The following is a 12,057-nucleotide window of genomic DNA, read 5'->3' on the forward strand; positions in this document are numbered from 1 at the left end:
CGACCATACTTCCAGGCTTTTTCTTTTCACAGCTTTATACATCACTTCGCTACATCCTAAACGAATATTTGGGCAACATTTTGACCGATGCCTCTATCTTCTTGATAAACGTTCAGCTGTAGCACCCTTTCGGTGCCTAACTGCCATGCCACCCGAAGGTTGCACGAGGACTGGGATACTGCCAGGTTGCCCAAGCCTAGACAGGAGAAGCCGAGAGGCAGAGGTCGGGTTCGAACCACCGACCCTCCGGTCAGTAAATTCGCGCTTTAACCATTTGGGCCCTCTCGCTCCTACTTGTTAAACAGCAGCTGTCAGCAACCTAAAAGTAGTGTTTTGTCCATCAACCCAACAGAAAAGTTTCAGGCATGGACAAAGGAGGGAGATTTACATTCCAACAGAATGGATATCTATCACCATACGAAACCGGAGTTTACTAAGAGTTTATTTCCAACTAGCCCATGTTGAAATGAGGCCTCCAAAACTGTTTTCTCCACTCATTCCTGATTATAACGGAAAATTCAAACCGAGGAAAGTTTTTATCGTTCATTTTAGAGGGATGAGGATGAAATGTGGGGGGTGGGGTCGTTGTACTTAATTTCGTACTACAAAGCAATCGAAGAGGCATACCCCATTCATTAAAAATGCGAAATTAGATAGCCACTGTGGGGTTATGTACTAGGACGCAACCAGGAGCTATACTCAAAATCAGTAACAGGAACAGACAACCGAAACCACTGCAGTTTATGCGGACGGTCTTTGGACCAAAAATACTGCAACGCCAAGGCTAAAACTATCATAGTAGTACCGAGGGAAATATCGTAGATACAGCGCAAACCACAGATTGCAGAACGGTGCTAGGTTAGCCTCCACCACAGCAAAATCAACACTATCAAATCAAAATTAGCGAAAAAAATGCATCTGACAGTCTTCCTGTGGGGGTGATGTACATGAAGAAATCGGACCATAACGCGGGCTACGTTACCGAACCAATGGTATTGCCTTATTTTCTTGATGATTAATAATCTCACGAAGACTTACAATTAACCAAGAAACTCAAGGGGAGTTTAACGATCCAATGCCGAATTTCGGATGACCAATGCCATAATATGAATGTACTTAGATAATTTCGTGCAATTTGGTCTCAAGTAGACGGGAACTCTGGGACTATGTCTAACTGATGAGCTCCAAGAAGGGTGAAATTAATCGTGGGCTGTCGAAGAGTTCTCAGTAACCTTATGAGTAGTGTAGCACGTCTTATTGATAGGTTCTGTGTGCCTTAAATCCTGACCTGATCACTTGGCCTGATGAAGCTTTTGTATCAAAAGCGAAACGTTGCCCAGCTGAAAAATTACCGATTGTTTATGAACCTCATCTGAAACGATGGCTTCATTGGTTGAAAAGGTTAGAATTTGAGCCATCGGTTATCGACCACTATTCCTTTAATACATTAGGCCGTTAAGGTGAGGTTATACCATGAACTGTGCTCGTGGGTCCTCGAAATGGACAAGAGGACTGTTAAAAGTATACCGAATAAAATCATCCATACAATAGGGGCAAAAGATCGACTTTACTGTTCACCACGGCTGACCAGAAAATATATTTAGTTGATCGCTTTTGATGTTACTAAAGAGCGAATCAGATCGCGAAACACAGGATCATCCATACAATAGGGGCAAAAGATCGAATCAGATCGCGAAACACAGGAATGAGATAGACCCGCAACCAACACTTCAAAACACGACGGATAACGCAAGCGAGAGTCAAGAGATGTAAGCAGATCAAGAGACTGGCTGGTTGATGGTTTGGGCAGTAAAAGTGCAGTTTTATGGATCCAGCAGAATGTGTACACTTTTCCGTAGAAAACCATAATCAGGTAAGTTTAAGAAGCCGCGGTTTTTTAGTGCCAGGGGATTTCGTGTTTTGAATGCCAAAATCGTCCGCGTCTACGCTCCCAATAAGTGGATCAGTCCAAACAGATGCAGTGAACTTCGTCTTTTGTTCTGATGGTAAATTTTTACCTCCCCGAAAAGGACAACGGAGAAGCATGTGATCCGTACGACTGCATAGCAAGCAGCGTCTCTCTACAGGTTGCACACGCTCTTCAATCAAGGATTCATTCACAACAGACGTTGAAGAAGCCAATGGACCAGAGGTCTCACGATCTATTTTGCGAGCAAGAAACAGAGATTTTCCGGCAGTCCGATCAGGGCGAGATTGTGTTCCCCTGTAGGCGACTTGTGGGCGTTCTGCACGTTGGTAACCGGGCTTTTGGTAATTGTAGCAAACGCGCTTCTGACCCTCCGGGTTGTTAGCCTCAGATGACTGGCCAAACTTTGTGAAGTCAGAGTTCCGTTTAGAAGCTCCTCGCATGCCTAAGTAGTTACTTGAGTGCGCTCCTCAACTTCAATGCCTGCGCGTGAAATCTGGAGTAAAGAATGCAGGCGAATTAGATATAACCGAGAGTTTCAAAAACCCAATACTGCAAAATACACGACAAATTGGTCACCCAACGCCAGATTGTCACGAATACGCATCAACAAGTTCATGCTCCAAAATTCTTCTCGGATTCAGGTACGGCATCCAAAATCGACTAAAAAGATACAAGAGGACTGAAGAATCGAGCGTGTCTGTGACGGTTCAGAGACCAGTTAAACTTCCGGGCGATAAGATGAAAAAGCCGGTTTGCCCTCTCGTTACCAAAGTCAGTGATTTGATTAACGAATGGTTAGCGCACACAGGCGCATCGACAGCTGATATCCAACAGGCTATCATATCAAGTAACAATTAATTGAATTTCTATCGACATGTAGATGACACTTCGCAGAACCGAATCAGCACGCTGAAAACATCACAGAAGCAACGACTGATAATGAACGACAAGGTTTTCTCAGAACAAAACAGACAGATTCTGTGGAGGTAAGCACTCATTACGACATTAGGATAGTGAGAACGTGAGATTCAAATGTCTGTCGTCTAAGTTCATCAATCGAACGTGCTGGACAGTCCCATGTTTCAGTTGAGTCGGAAGCCAAAATGCATTGATTTTATCAAGGAATCAGCCGACTTTTGCTTTGAAACAAGAACAAACTGCGCTCGTAAGAACACCGGAAAGACTAAGCCATCGAGTCCGGTCAGGTTGACGGTTAATTTATAGACTGAAACGACGTGTAATGTATAGATGGGCAGAAGACACAACGGAACATCGACATGAGAGGCGATGAAGGACACTAGGAAGTTCACCATATCTCAAGATATCATCATATGCGGTAAGCCAACGGCAACACAACTTGGAGTACGAAAGACGACCGGAGAGTTGACCACCTTGGAAAGGTGACGTTTGCGAGGGCAGACATTTAGCATTGATGCTCTGAAGTAGCCGGTTTCATTTTTGTGTTCAACTCGTTGGGGAACATGAGTCTCCTTTAGCGTTCAGGTGAGATTTTAGACCTTTTAAACTAAAACAGTGAAAAGTATGGAGTCAACCAACAGTGAAGTGGAACCGTACGAGCGCAGTGAGCCAAAAATGTACCTGCCGAAACCTGAACTGTTCGGTTATGGGCGGATTAGCCCGTGTGTTGTATGCCATCTGATCAATTAGGACTTGTTTACTTGTCAGCGACCGAATCACGTCAAAATACCACACACCACCTTCAGTGGGCGGTTCAATATGCATCGAAAAGCAACTAATGCCTAGACGTAACACACCACTCACTAGGTTGCTGTAGACTTTGGCAACCTACGACCGGTTTCGCCCTCCTTGGAGCTCATCAGGCAGATGCAGTCCCCGAATTTCCGTCAGCCTTATGTCATGCCTGAACCCAAATTGGGTAGACACCAAAGTTTTGCGATACCCCGAATGTCAACTGAAACATGAGAGGACCGGGTGCAGCACATTTAGTCGAAGTGGACCACCGTAAGCGAGAGATTTAGTTAAATTCATTCGAGTCTCTTGTCAAAATCAAATTCGTCCGCAAATGGGAGTATTCGTCGAGCAACTGATGCCATTGAAAAGATCAAACTGATTGGTTCGCAAGTCAGATTTACCACCTCCTGATACCTTTCTGACGAAAGGATACAACCATTTAGGGGGAAATTTGGGCTGGACCAGCAGGGTTTCAAGACGATATGAGCCCTTTAGACTAGACAATTCTCTAACGCAACCTGAGAGATATAAATTGCCACTGAAAGAAAACTCGCCCTCATGCCCGAACAACAGATATTCCCAACGTAAAGCACATGTTCGCTCTAATCGTTTCCATCTCACTGCTTACCGTGCAGATGCACAACGGATGTGAAAAAACAACGCTGATCTGGGGCTTGATAGCTGGGGTGAGATAAGACAGAACGCCAACAGTCAGTTATTTTTAAAATCTTTACGTATGGACCCACGCGCTATATGCTACGATTTATATTATGTTTTATAACGCAAAGAAGTCAAACCACATGGTGCAGTGGACCTTTGTCAGCTAACCGGGTGTTAGACCTTGCCACAGGTTCTGGTATGCTCTTGCTTCTCTGAATGGTAGATAAGGGTCATTCGGAATAAACTGCGGGGGATGAAGATATGGTTTGAAAACTTAAAACAGGTCAAACGATAACAATGTGCCCAACCCAGTCAGCGACTAGTGAATGTAGGACCTCAAATAAACGATGAGATCAATTGTTTTGTTTCGTGCTGGACCAGCTACTTTTCAACATTCGAGTTAAAGCAGTTCATGCAATTCGTGACGCACTACTCATAAGGTTGCTGAAATTCGTCGACAGCTCTTTTTGGGGCTTATCAGGTAGGCGCAGTCCCCAATTGTCCGCCAACGTTGTGTCCTACTTGAAACCAAATTGCACGAAATTAGCGAACTACACTCATTTTCAAACTAATTTGGTTTTGCGAGAGGCTCACCCGGAACCCAGCTGAATCTCTCGTTTGTGATATTTCCAGACAACTGAAAGTGCTGCACCAGGCCACCTCATGTTTCAGTCGCTAAGACATTCGAGATATCGCGATACATGCATATTCGTAATGCACTACATCACAAACGAGAGATTCAGCTGGGTTCCAGGTGAATCTCTCGCAAATGAGTGTATTTCGCCAGTTCATGCAGTGTTATCAGAGCCATCTGATAAGGTTGAATAACTCTCCCTCTCTCAGCGTAGGATGCTAAATTGAAAAGAGTTGCCAAGTATGCATGAAATATTGAGGTTAAATGAACGCGCCTTAGGAGTCAAGGTGCGACAACAGATTTATTCGGAGCACTAGGTTAGAAGGCTGTGCCTACTGTGTTAGCGTCCTTAATTGGTGCAAACCAACTAGATATGCTCACGAAATTAGGCAATCAATAGCGCATTTGAAACATCTAAAAACACCACAGTTCAACAATGTCGAAGCGTCCAAAATCATGATACTGAGTAGAAAACAGTTGTATTCCTTGCTAATCTATGAGGACGCGGATTGGAAGGATCAAGAGAAGCGTATGCGGGAAAGCGAAGACTGTTGAGGGCCACAGTGAACCGAATAACATGTATCGAAGACACTATAAATTTCAATATTATCACTGACATTATCATCATTGACAACATGACATCAGTGTTCATCACCGACGCATCGCTGCCGTTAGCATCAGAGGATTTCAGTACAAACAATAAACTGTCTGTTCGTGAAATACACGGAGATGAAGCCTAATTGCCTGTTTGAACACCATCCGGCTACGGAGCAAACTGGGGTGAGGGGGAAGATAAACCCCTTGTGGAGGCGCAACTGAAAAAAAACTCAATGAACAAAGTTTAATCCGGACAACCCAGCATAGTATTCTAGCCTTGAAAAGCAGAATGGCGGCGCTATTACAGCAACCACAATTGTGATCCTTTGTGGCAATACGCGATAGACACGCTCAAAGATCACTACTTTTTGAATTGATTTCAATCAGTATGAAACAACTGACCAGTCGGACTCGCTTGGATCTCGAGGCAGAATTTTTTCGTACTGGGTTAAGGATGGGCTCAAGCTGAGGGGCAAGCCAACTAAAAAACGCGGTGTGCGGCAGCTGCACACAAGGGGCGGTCATGAGTAGCAAAATTCTCCGTGCATTAATGACGAGATTTCCAAAGGAAAAGCTAAACAAATAAAAACTTGAATGATTAATGTGCAATGTTTCAGTAAATAGCCGCTTTCATACTGTACCAGTCCTCTAGGTCATGCTCAACAAGGCTTCGGGGAAACTGCATTTGTACGGTGCGTCCACAGATTAGGATATCAACAAATTTGAATGAGTTTAAAAGTAGGCGGTTTTCCACATGAACAGTTAGATTTCAAGCGATGAGTAACATACATCTAGTGAAACCGGTGAGTCTGATAATACATCTCTTTTGATACCATATCATTTGCGTTTCCAATTACAGTGCGAGCACGTGAGATGTGAAGGCATCGACTTTTCACTGTTTATTCAAAGTCATTGTTTTTGTACGAAACACCAAGCTGTATGAGAACACCATTTGAAGGCTTTAAAGTCAATGGCATTCACGCTGACAGGTTCTATCCAGCAGATTGCCTGTAGGGTGCGACGTCTGGACTAGAACTAGCTTCCTCTCCACTATTATCTTCTTTACGCATCAAAGCATTATTCAAAATAAGTAGCAGTGAAGGACTAGCGTCTCAATACTGGTGTTCGACCAGTGATTTTGTTCGGAACCTGAACTGCAACTATCATACTCCTTGATAATGAATAAAAGGCGGTTAAAAATAAGAATCCCCGTTATATGTAGGAGCGGATAGGGAGGGTGGAAATTTAAACGGACCTGAATAGCTTGGTGAGAAACGAATACAAACAAATAAGCTATTGAATTCCCGTGATCAGGATCGACCATGATCACGACCGACTACATCGCGGGATTGGCAAAAAACATTATCTTGGTCTCAAGTGCAATCAAACGAACAATGTTTTTGTGATTAAGAGTCAACAGGATTTGATGATTTGAGAAGAGAACCCTCATCCCATAGACAATGGATTTAAAATGGCGGTTTTCAGCTCAAAAGAATAGAAGATGCACATCAACAGGTAAAAGGCCGGGATCAATGAAAGAGTATATGCGAAATGCATGTGAATAATGTGTACACTATACACAAGGTTAACCCCTAGCAGGGAGATCGCAACATGGCCAAACAAAGCTGGAGCGACGGGGACTGATCACGAAGTTCATCTATCAAAGCAGGGACGTGGGTCACGAATGGGGCGGCAGTCAGTGACGGTAGCATGGAATTATTTGCAGTGTCCTCCCGATCCCAGACAACACGCAGCAAGTGGTATCGCCAACCCTGCTGGGACGCACACAGGATTTCCGAAACAGACATTTCAAACAAATCGGTTGCTGAATCCTGCCGGCTGCGGGCTGTCGATTTGACTTCCAAGTAGATTGGTCCGACAGATAACAGACCGGGCGTTGAGCGATTTTCGGATGGATTGCGGGATGGTGCGTGGGCTATGCGCACCACATTTTGTGCTCTTTCTTGTTGTACGGACTCGAGCATCTCGTCCCACTGAGAGGCATCACATTCCACTGAAAGAAGAAAGTATGAGATTACTCTCAGTTCTTGCTGGGAATCCACCATCAAATAGCCTACAACTGACGGGAAAACCCAGCTAGCAGCCACCACTTAGAACCTCAAAGGTAGTGAGGGGTCTGGTGCATGACAGAAAAAAAAACAGTTTCTCCCTACGACAGTAACATACTTGTTACAGTAACAAAGCGCAGTTGTTTGAACTGCTAGGCTACTCGTGAAGGGTTGAATTCACCTAAAGGAGTACTCTAGCACTGTGAGGCATATTATTGGATGCGTTTGTCAACGAAAAAACGGTCAAACGTACACACTGTGTTGGATTTACCTACCTACTAATTTACTAATTCCAACCCCCTAAAGCGTAAGAAACATTCAGCCGTAGCACCCTTTTGGTGTCTAACTGCCGTGCCACCAAAAGGAAACACGAAGGCTGGGATACTGTCAGGTTGCCCAAACCTAGACAGAAGAAGCCGAGAGGCAGAGGTCAGGTTCGAACCACGGACCTTCCGTTCGCGCTCTTACCACTGGGCCATCTCGCCCCAATCCCTAAAGATATGAACCTGAATGACGCTCCGTGAGCGACCAGATGGTCTGAACCCAGAAGGTTTTTCAGTTTTTCTTTCTGACTATTGCGCTCCTGTGTGCGTCTCCAATGGTCAGCGACCGCATTTCCTGAGGTCAAAAGTGTACAGCCGCAAGGCAAGGGGTTCCCTGGACCATCTATGCCCGCCTGGTGAGTCCCGACGGGGGGATAGGCATTCGCATGGCTGTGCTTTCCAGTGGCCGATCAAATCTGTAGGGTGAACAGCCGGTATTTAGCACGACCAGTTCATAGAGATAGATGGAAGAATGAAGTATTACCTTGCACATCAACCTCTAAGTCAAACGGTCGTCTCGATTCCAGATCCGCGTTGCACCAATGACACCGAACAACACGACCAGAGCCAAGTGCTGGATGACCTGTTGGAAATTCCAAATCAGAAATTTGATCGAAATTGTGGTGCCTCTGCTGATTTCGCTCGATTAGGTCCATCAGTCGTTGATATATGAAAAACTCGCCCATTCGACCGACGGTCAAGTTAGTCGGATTATCTGCCTCACCAGACTGACGTAGCATGCGTCGCAATCGTTCCGAGACGTCCGACGGAAGGTCCGGTGCGCTGGACCAGAGCTGCGAGTACGGAACGAGACCGACCGTGTCAACTGGATGCCTTGTTAATCGTGAGAACGGGACCCGAGCTAGAGAAAAAGCGAAATCGGCATTCAAACTTGTGCACAAGGCCATTTGTGAAATTTCAACTTTTGGTTTCAAAAGTGTTTGAATGAATGGAATCCGTTGCCCACTCTATCAGATGAGTGGAGTGGCGCGGAATAAGTTAGGCAGACTTCTCTCCGTTCATCTGAAGGAAAGTTTGAGGTGTTTCTGTGCAATTGGAACACAAAACCTTATCGGATGAACCTGTGTATTTTATGGTAAAGGAGTACTTAGACTGTAACTGCCGGTATAGATCGTGGAAGAACCTGAAGGAGGGCTATCTACACTGGCTTGGGAAGCCTTGCGAAGCGACGTTCACAGTGCAGCGAAATAAGCGAGCCATTCGGAAAAGGGTCAGCCCCTGTCGTACAGCCTTGATCACATGCAAACACAAATACCCTAATGGGTCGGTCTTGAGTATCATTGGAGTAGTCTCCAGCCCACCCGATAATTGTAAACAATCGTTATACCGTCACGATAGGCTGCTTGAACTGGAATCGGTGTGTTCGCCCGATGATCTTATTCTACAAGGCTTACACAGAGGCCAAGGATTTGCATACGACACCACATCCGACTATGAACGAACCATCAGGGAACGTCCGAAAGTGTGTAGGCGTTCAGTGGTTCACGAACCTTCAACCGGTGAATCTGTTTCGGATGCCAGCAATTCAGTATTCCCTCGAACATATGCAATCGAACACAAAAAATGTTTTCAAGGGAACTGTAAACCACAGGACGTGTGTTTTACATATGAAACTATGCCACTAAATTCGCAGTACAGCATTATATCTGTGGTCGTTCAACTGCAACTCCTTTTCAGCGCCTAGCTGCCACGTCCCTTGAAGGAAGCACGAAGGCCGAAATACTGCCAGGTAACCCAAAGATGACAGACAGATGAGGTCGAGACTGGATTCAAACCGTCGACCGTCCGGTCAGTAAGTTTGTGCTTTAACCCATGAGCTATCTCGAGCTTGATTACAGTAGTTTTCACCACATATATCCCACTGCAGCACCTTTCAAGGTCCCACAGTACCTTTGAAAACCCAACAACCAATATTTTTCAGTGACCGGTAACCAATACATAATTAAAAGGCAGGCAAGCAGTCGAGTTGACTTGGATGAGCTACAACCGACCAGAAAATGAACAGATGCCATGAAGTATGGACGAGTAAAATCGAAGCGCCAACCTCACCTCTGAAACTTCCAAATATAGTGTCGTTTCGAGTGCTGCTCCCGACTGTGTACGCTGCAACCATTCCCGGATGAATTTGAGTGTAAGAACTTTGTGTACAGACTTCAGTAGTAGAAGTAGTTTGTCCATGATCCACTGAAGTTTCTGAGGACAAATGCTCCAGAGAGGTTTGGGAGGCAGTGCTATCTAGCCTCTGAGACGGAACTGAAGACACCAAAGATTTCTGTGGTTGACTAGATGACGGCTTAGCGGCCTTGTCAACATCAATTCCCGATGGTCGTCCAACAGAAGTACAAAGTAAACGTAGAGTTCTTCGAGCTGCTGGTTTGCGAATCCCGTGTGATACAAGATAATTTTCCAGTTGGTGAACGGCATTTGGCGAAAATGTCACACCCAAACCCAATGTGGTGTGTAAATCTGGGACCAGCGAACCTGCCATGTTGAGAAGGCCTTGCATAAAATGGCTGTTGAAAAATAATGAGAAAAGGGAGAGAAGAGTGTTTTATGGGATGTGTGCGTGCCTGAGTAAGGTAGAGAAGTGCATGTTACATGCGTGGAAAGTGACTGACTGCTATACAAAACCACAAGCGACCAGAAGATTCAGGTGAAGGATAACAACAAACTCCACACAGTAATTCATCCAGTGGCCTACCTGAAGCGGGCCTAATTAAGCGACAGTATCGTCCTAGCAGGTTTACTAACCGTGTTCACATGATCAGTTTTCAGATTTCCGACTTCTTATAGATGTTACAGAGGAGTTTTGCTTTCCTCTAAATTTCTATTTAGAATGAAGAGAAAAACAAGGGTTGTAGCCGGGGTTTTGGGAGCCACGTACCGTTTGATTGGTCAATTAAAAGAAAACCGAGCGTTACTATGACCTTTGCCCAAATATTCAGACCAGAGGAAATGACCCACATCATTACAAGTAACATAGTAGATTAGGGCTTCACCTACGTGAACGTGGTGCGGTCGGTTCCACCATGCGGGCAAATATAATCGGCTAAAGCTGAAAATACGGACGAATCGGTTTGACCGACGGACAACACTTCGAAAGCCGAGTCGTCCAAAAGGCCAATACACAGGTAGACCAAAGGAGGTGTGTCAGATATGGGTAAGGCGGATAGGCGTGCAAAAAGATCGGCACCCAGAGTGCTGTCAAGGTACAGCAAATTGTCGATCACACAGGTCATTAAACGGCGACCCAGACGGACACTGTTCAGAAGTGAAGCGGATGGGACATTCACAGGAACGCGGATTTGGAGAGCAACCGCCAAGTGATCCACCTATCAGGGAGAAAGAATAAGGGTCTAAAAAGAGGGTGAAATGGAGGAAAACACAATAGACGCAAAGTCTGTACTGAAATTAACTGCCCCAAAGGAACATAAGTCCTGGGGTACACGTGGATCGGTCCGACGGATAAGGTATCTTTCGCGGTTTGTCGGAGGGTGGTTCAATGGAATGTAATGCAATAAACACAAGGTAAAGGGTACACGACGGCAGCTCCTTTAAAGCAATTAACACTAGAACGCCCGTGCGGAACAACCTAACGAACCGAACACGTACCAAGAATGCTGTCTGCCGAACAACATCGGTCAGCGAATCCTCACTGACGCGAGGTCGGTGGATTTTGGATGAACTGGTAGCAGTTGTCCATAGTGTGACGATTCGTAGAAACGCATTGAAAAACATACTGAGAGAAGTGCAAGCCAGTACCGAATGTTTGTTATCAGGCAGGTCCAAGCGAAGTTGACTCAGCTGATCGATAACCTTCAAAATGAAATAAATGCGGTTGGCAGGAAAACTGTCACAACAAACTCACAAGGGCCGCAACAAATGACTGGTTCCAGGTAAAGTTACCAGCACAAAAAATGATTACTTGATGTGCATACCATGCATAGGATTTAAAGAGGTACAATATTATAAGCCTAGTGAATGCACAGTGTAATAAGCCCGGTAACTAAATTTCCCTAGTTCGCCCGTTCATTTAACCCATCTAGACATGTGGGGATAGCTGGACATAAGCAGCAACGCGTCAAAACGAACCGACGGCACGTTATATAT

The 12,057-nt window shown here is 45.1% G+C and overlaps 2 protein-coding genes across 2 annotated transcripts in view; both read right to left on the bottom strand.

Moving 5' to 3' along the window:
• Nucleotides 1-1,869: 1,869 nt before the first annotated feature.
• T265_05110 (hypothetical protein) lies at nucleotides 1,870-2,370 on the bottom strand (the record flags this gene model as incomplete). The annotated part of the gene is made up of 1 exon (XM_009170027.1): nucleotides 1,870-2,370. The coding sequence occupies one exon, from the start codon at nucleotides 2,368-2,370 to the stop codon at nucleotides 1,870-1,872; it is 501 nt and encodes a 166-aa protein (XP_009168291.1).
• Nucleotides 2,371-6,741: 4,371 nt separating this feature from the next.
• Nucleotides 6,742-12,057, bottom strand: part of T265_05111 (hypothetical protein) — a gene marked incomplete at both ends in the record, with an annotated part of 42,643 nt that continues 37,327 nt past the window's right edge. The window contains 5 exons of the mRNA XM_009170028.1: nucleotides 6,742-7,548; nucleotides 8,411-8,752; nucleotides 9,997-10,460; nucleotides 10,951-11,279; nucleotides 11,560-11,763. Coding sequence (XP_009168292.1) covers nucleotides 7,127-7,548; nucleotides 8,411-8,752; nucleotides 9,997-10,460; nucleotides 10,951-11,279; nucleotides 11,560-11,763 — 1,761 coding nt within the window. The remainder of the gene's footprint in view (nucleotides 7,549-8,410; nucleotides 8,753-9,996; nucleotides 10,461-10,950; nucleotides 11,280-11,559; nucleotides 11,764-12,057) is intronic.

Source organism: Opisthorchis viverrini (genome assembly GCF_000715545.1).
Source record: "Opisthorchis viverrini unplaced genomic scaffold opera_v5_92, whole genome shotgun sequence".
Lineage (NCBI taxonomy): Eukaryota > Metazoa > Platyhelminthes > Trematoda > Opisthorchiida > Opisthorchiidae > Opisthorchis > Opisthorchis viverrini.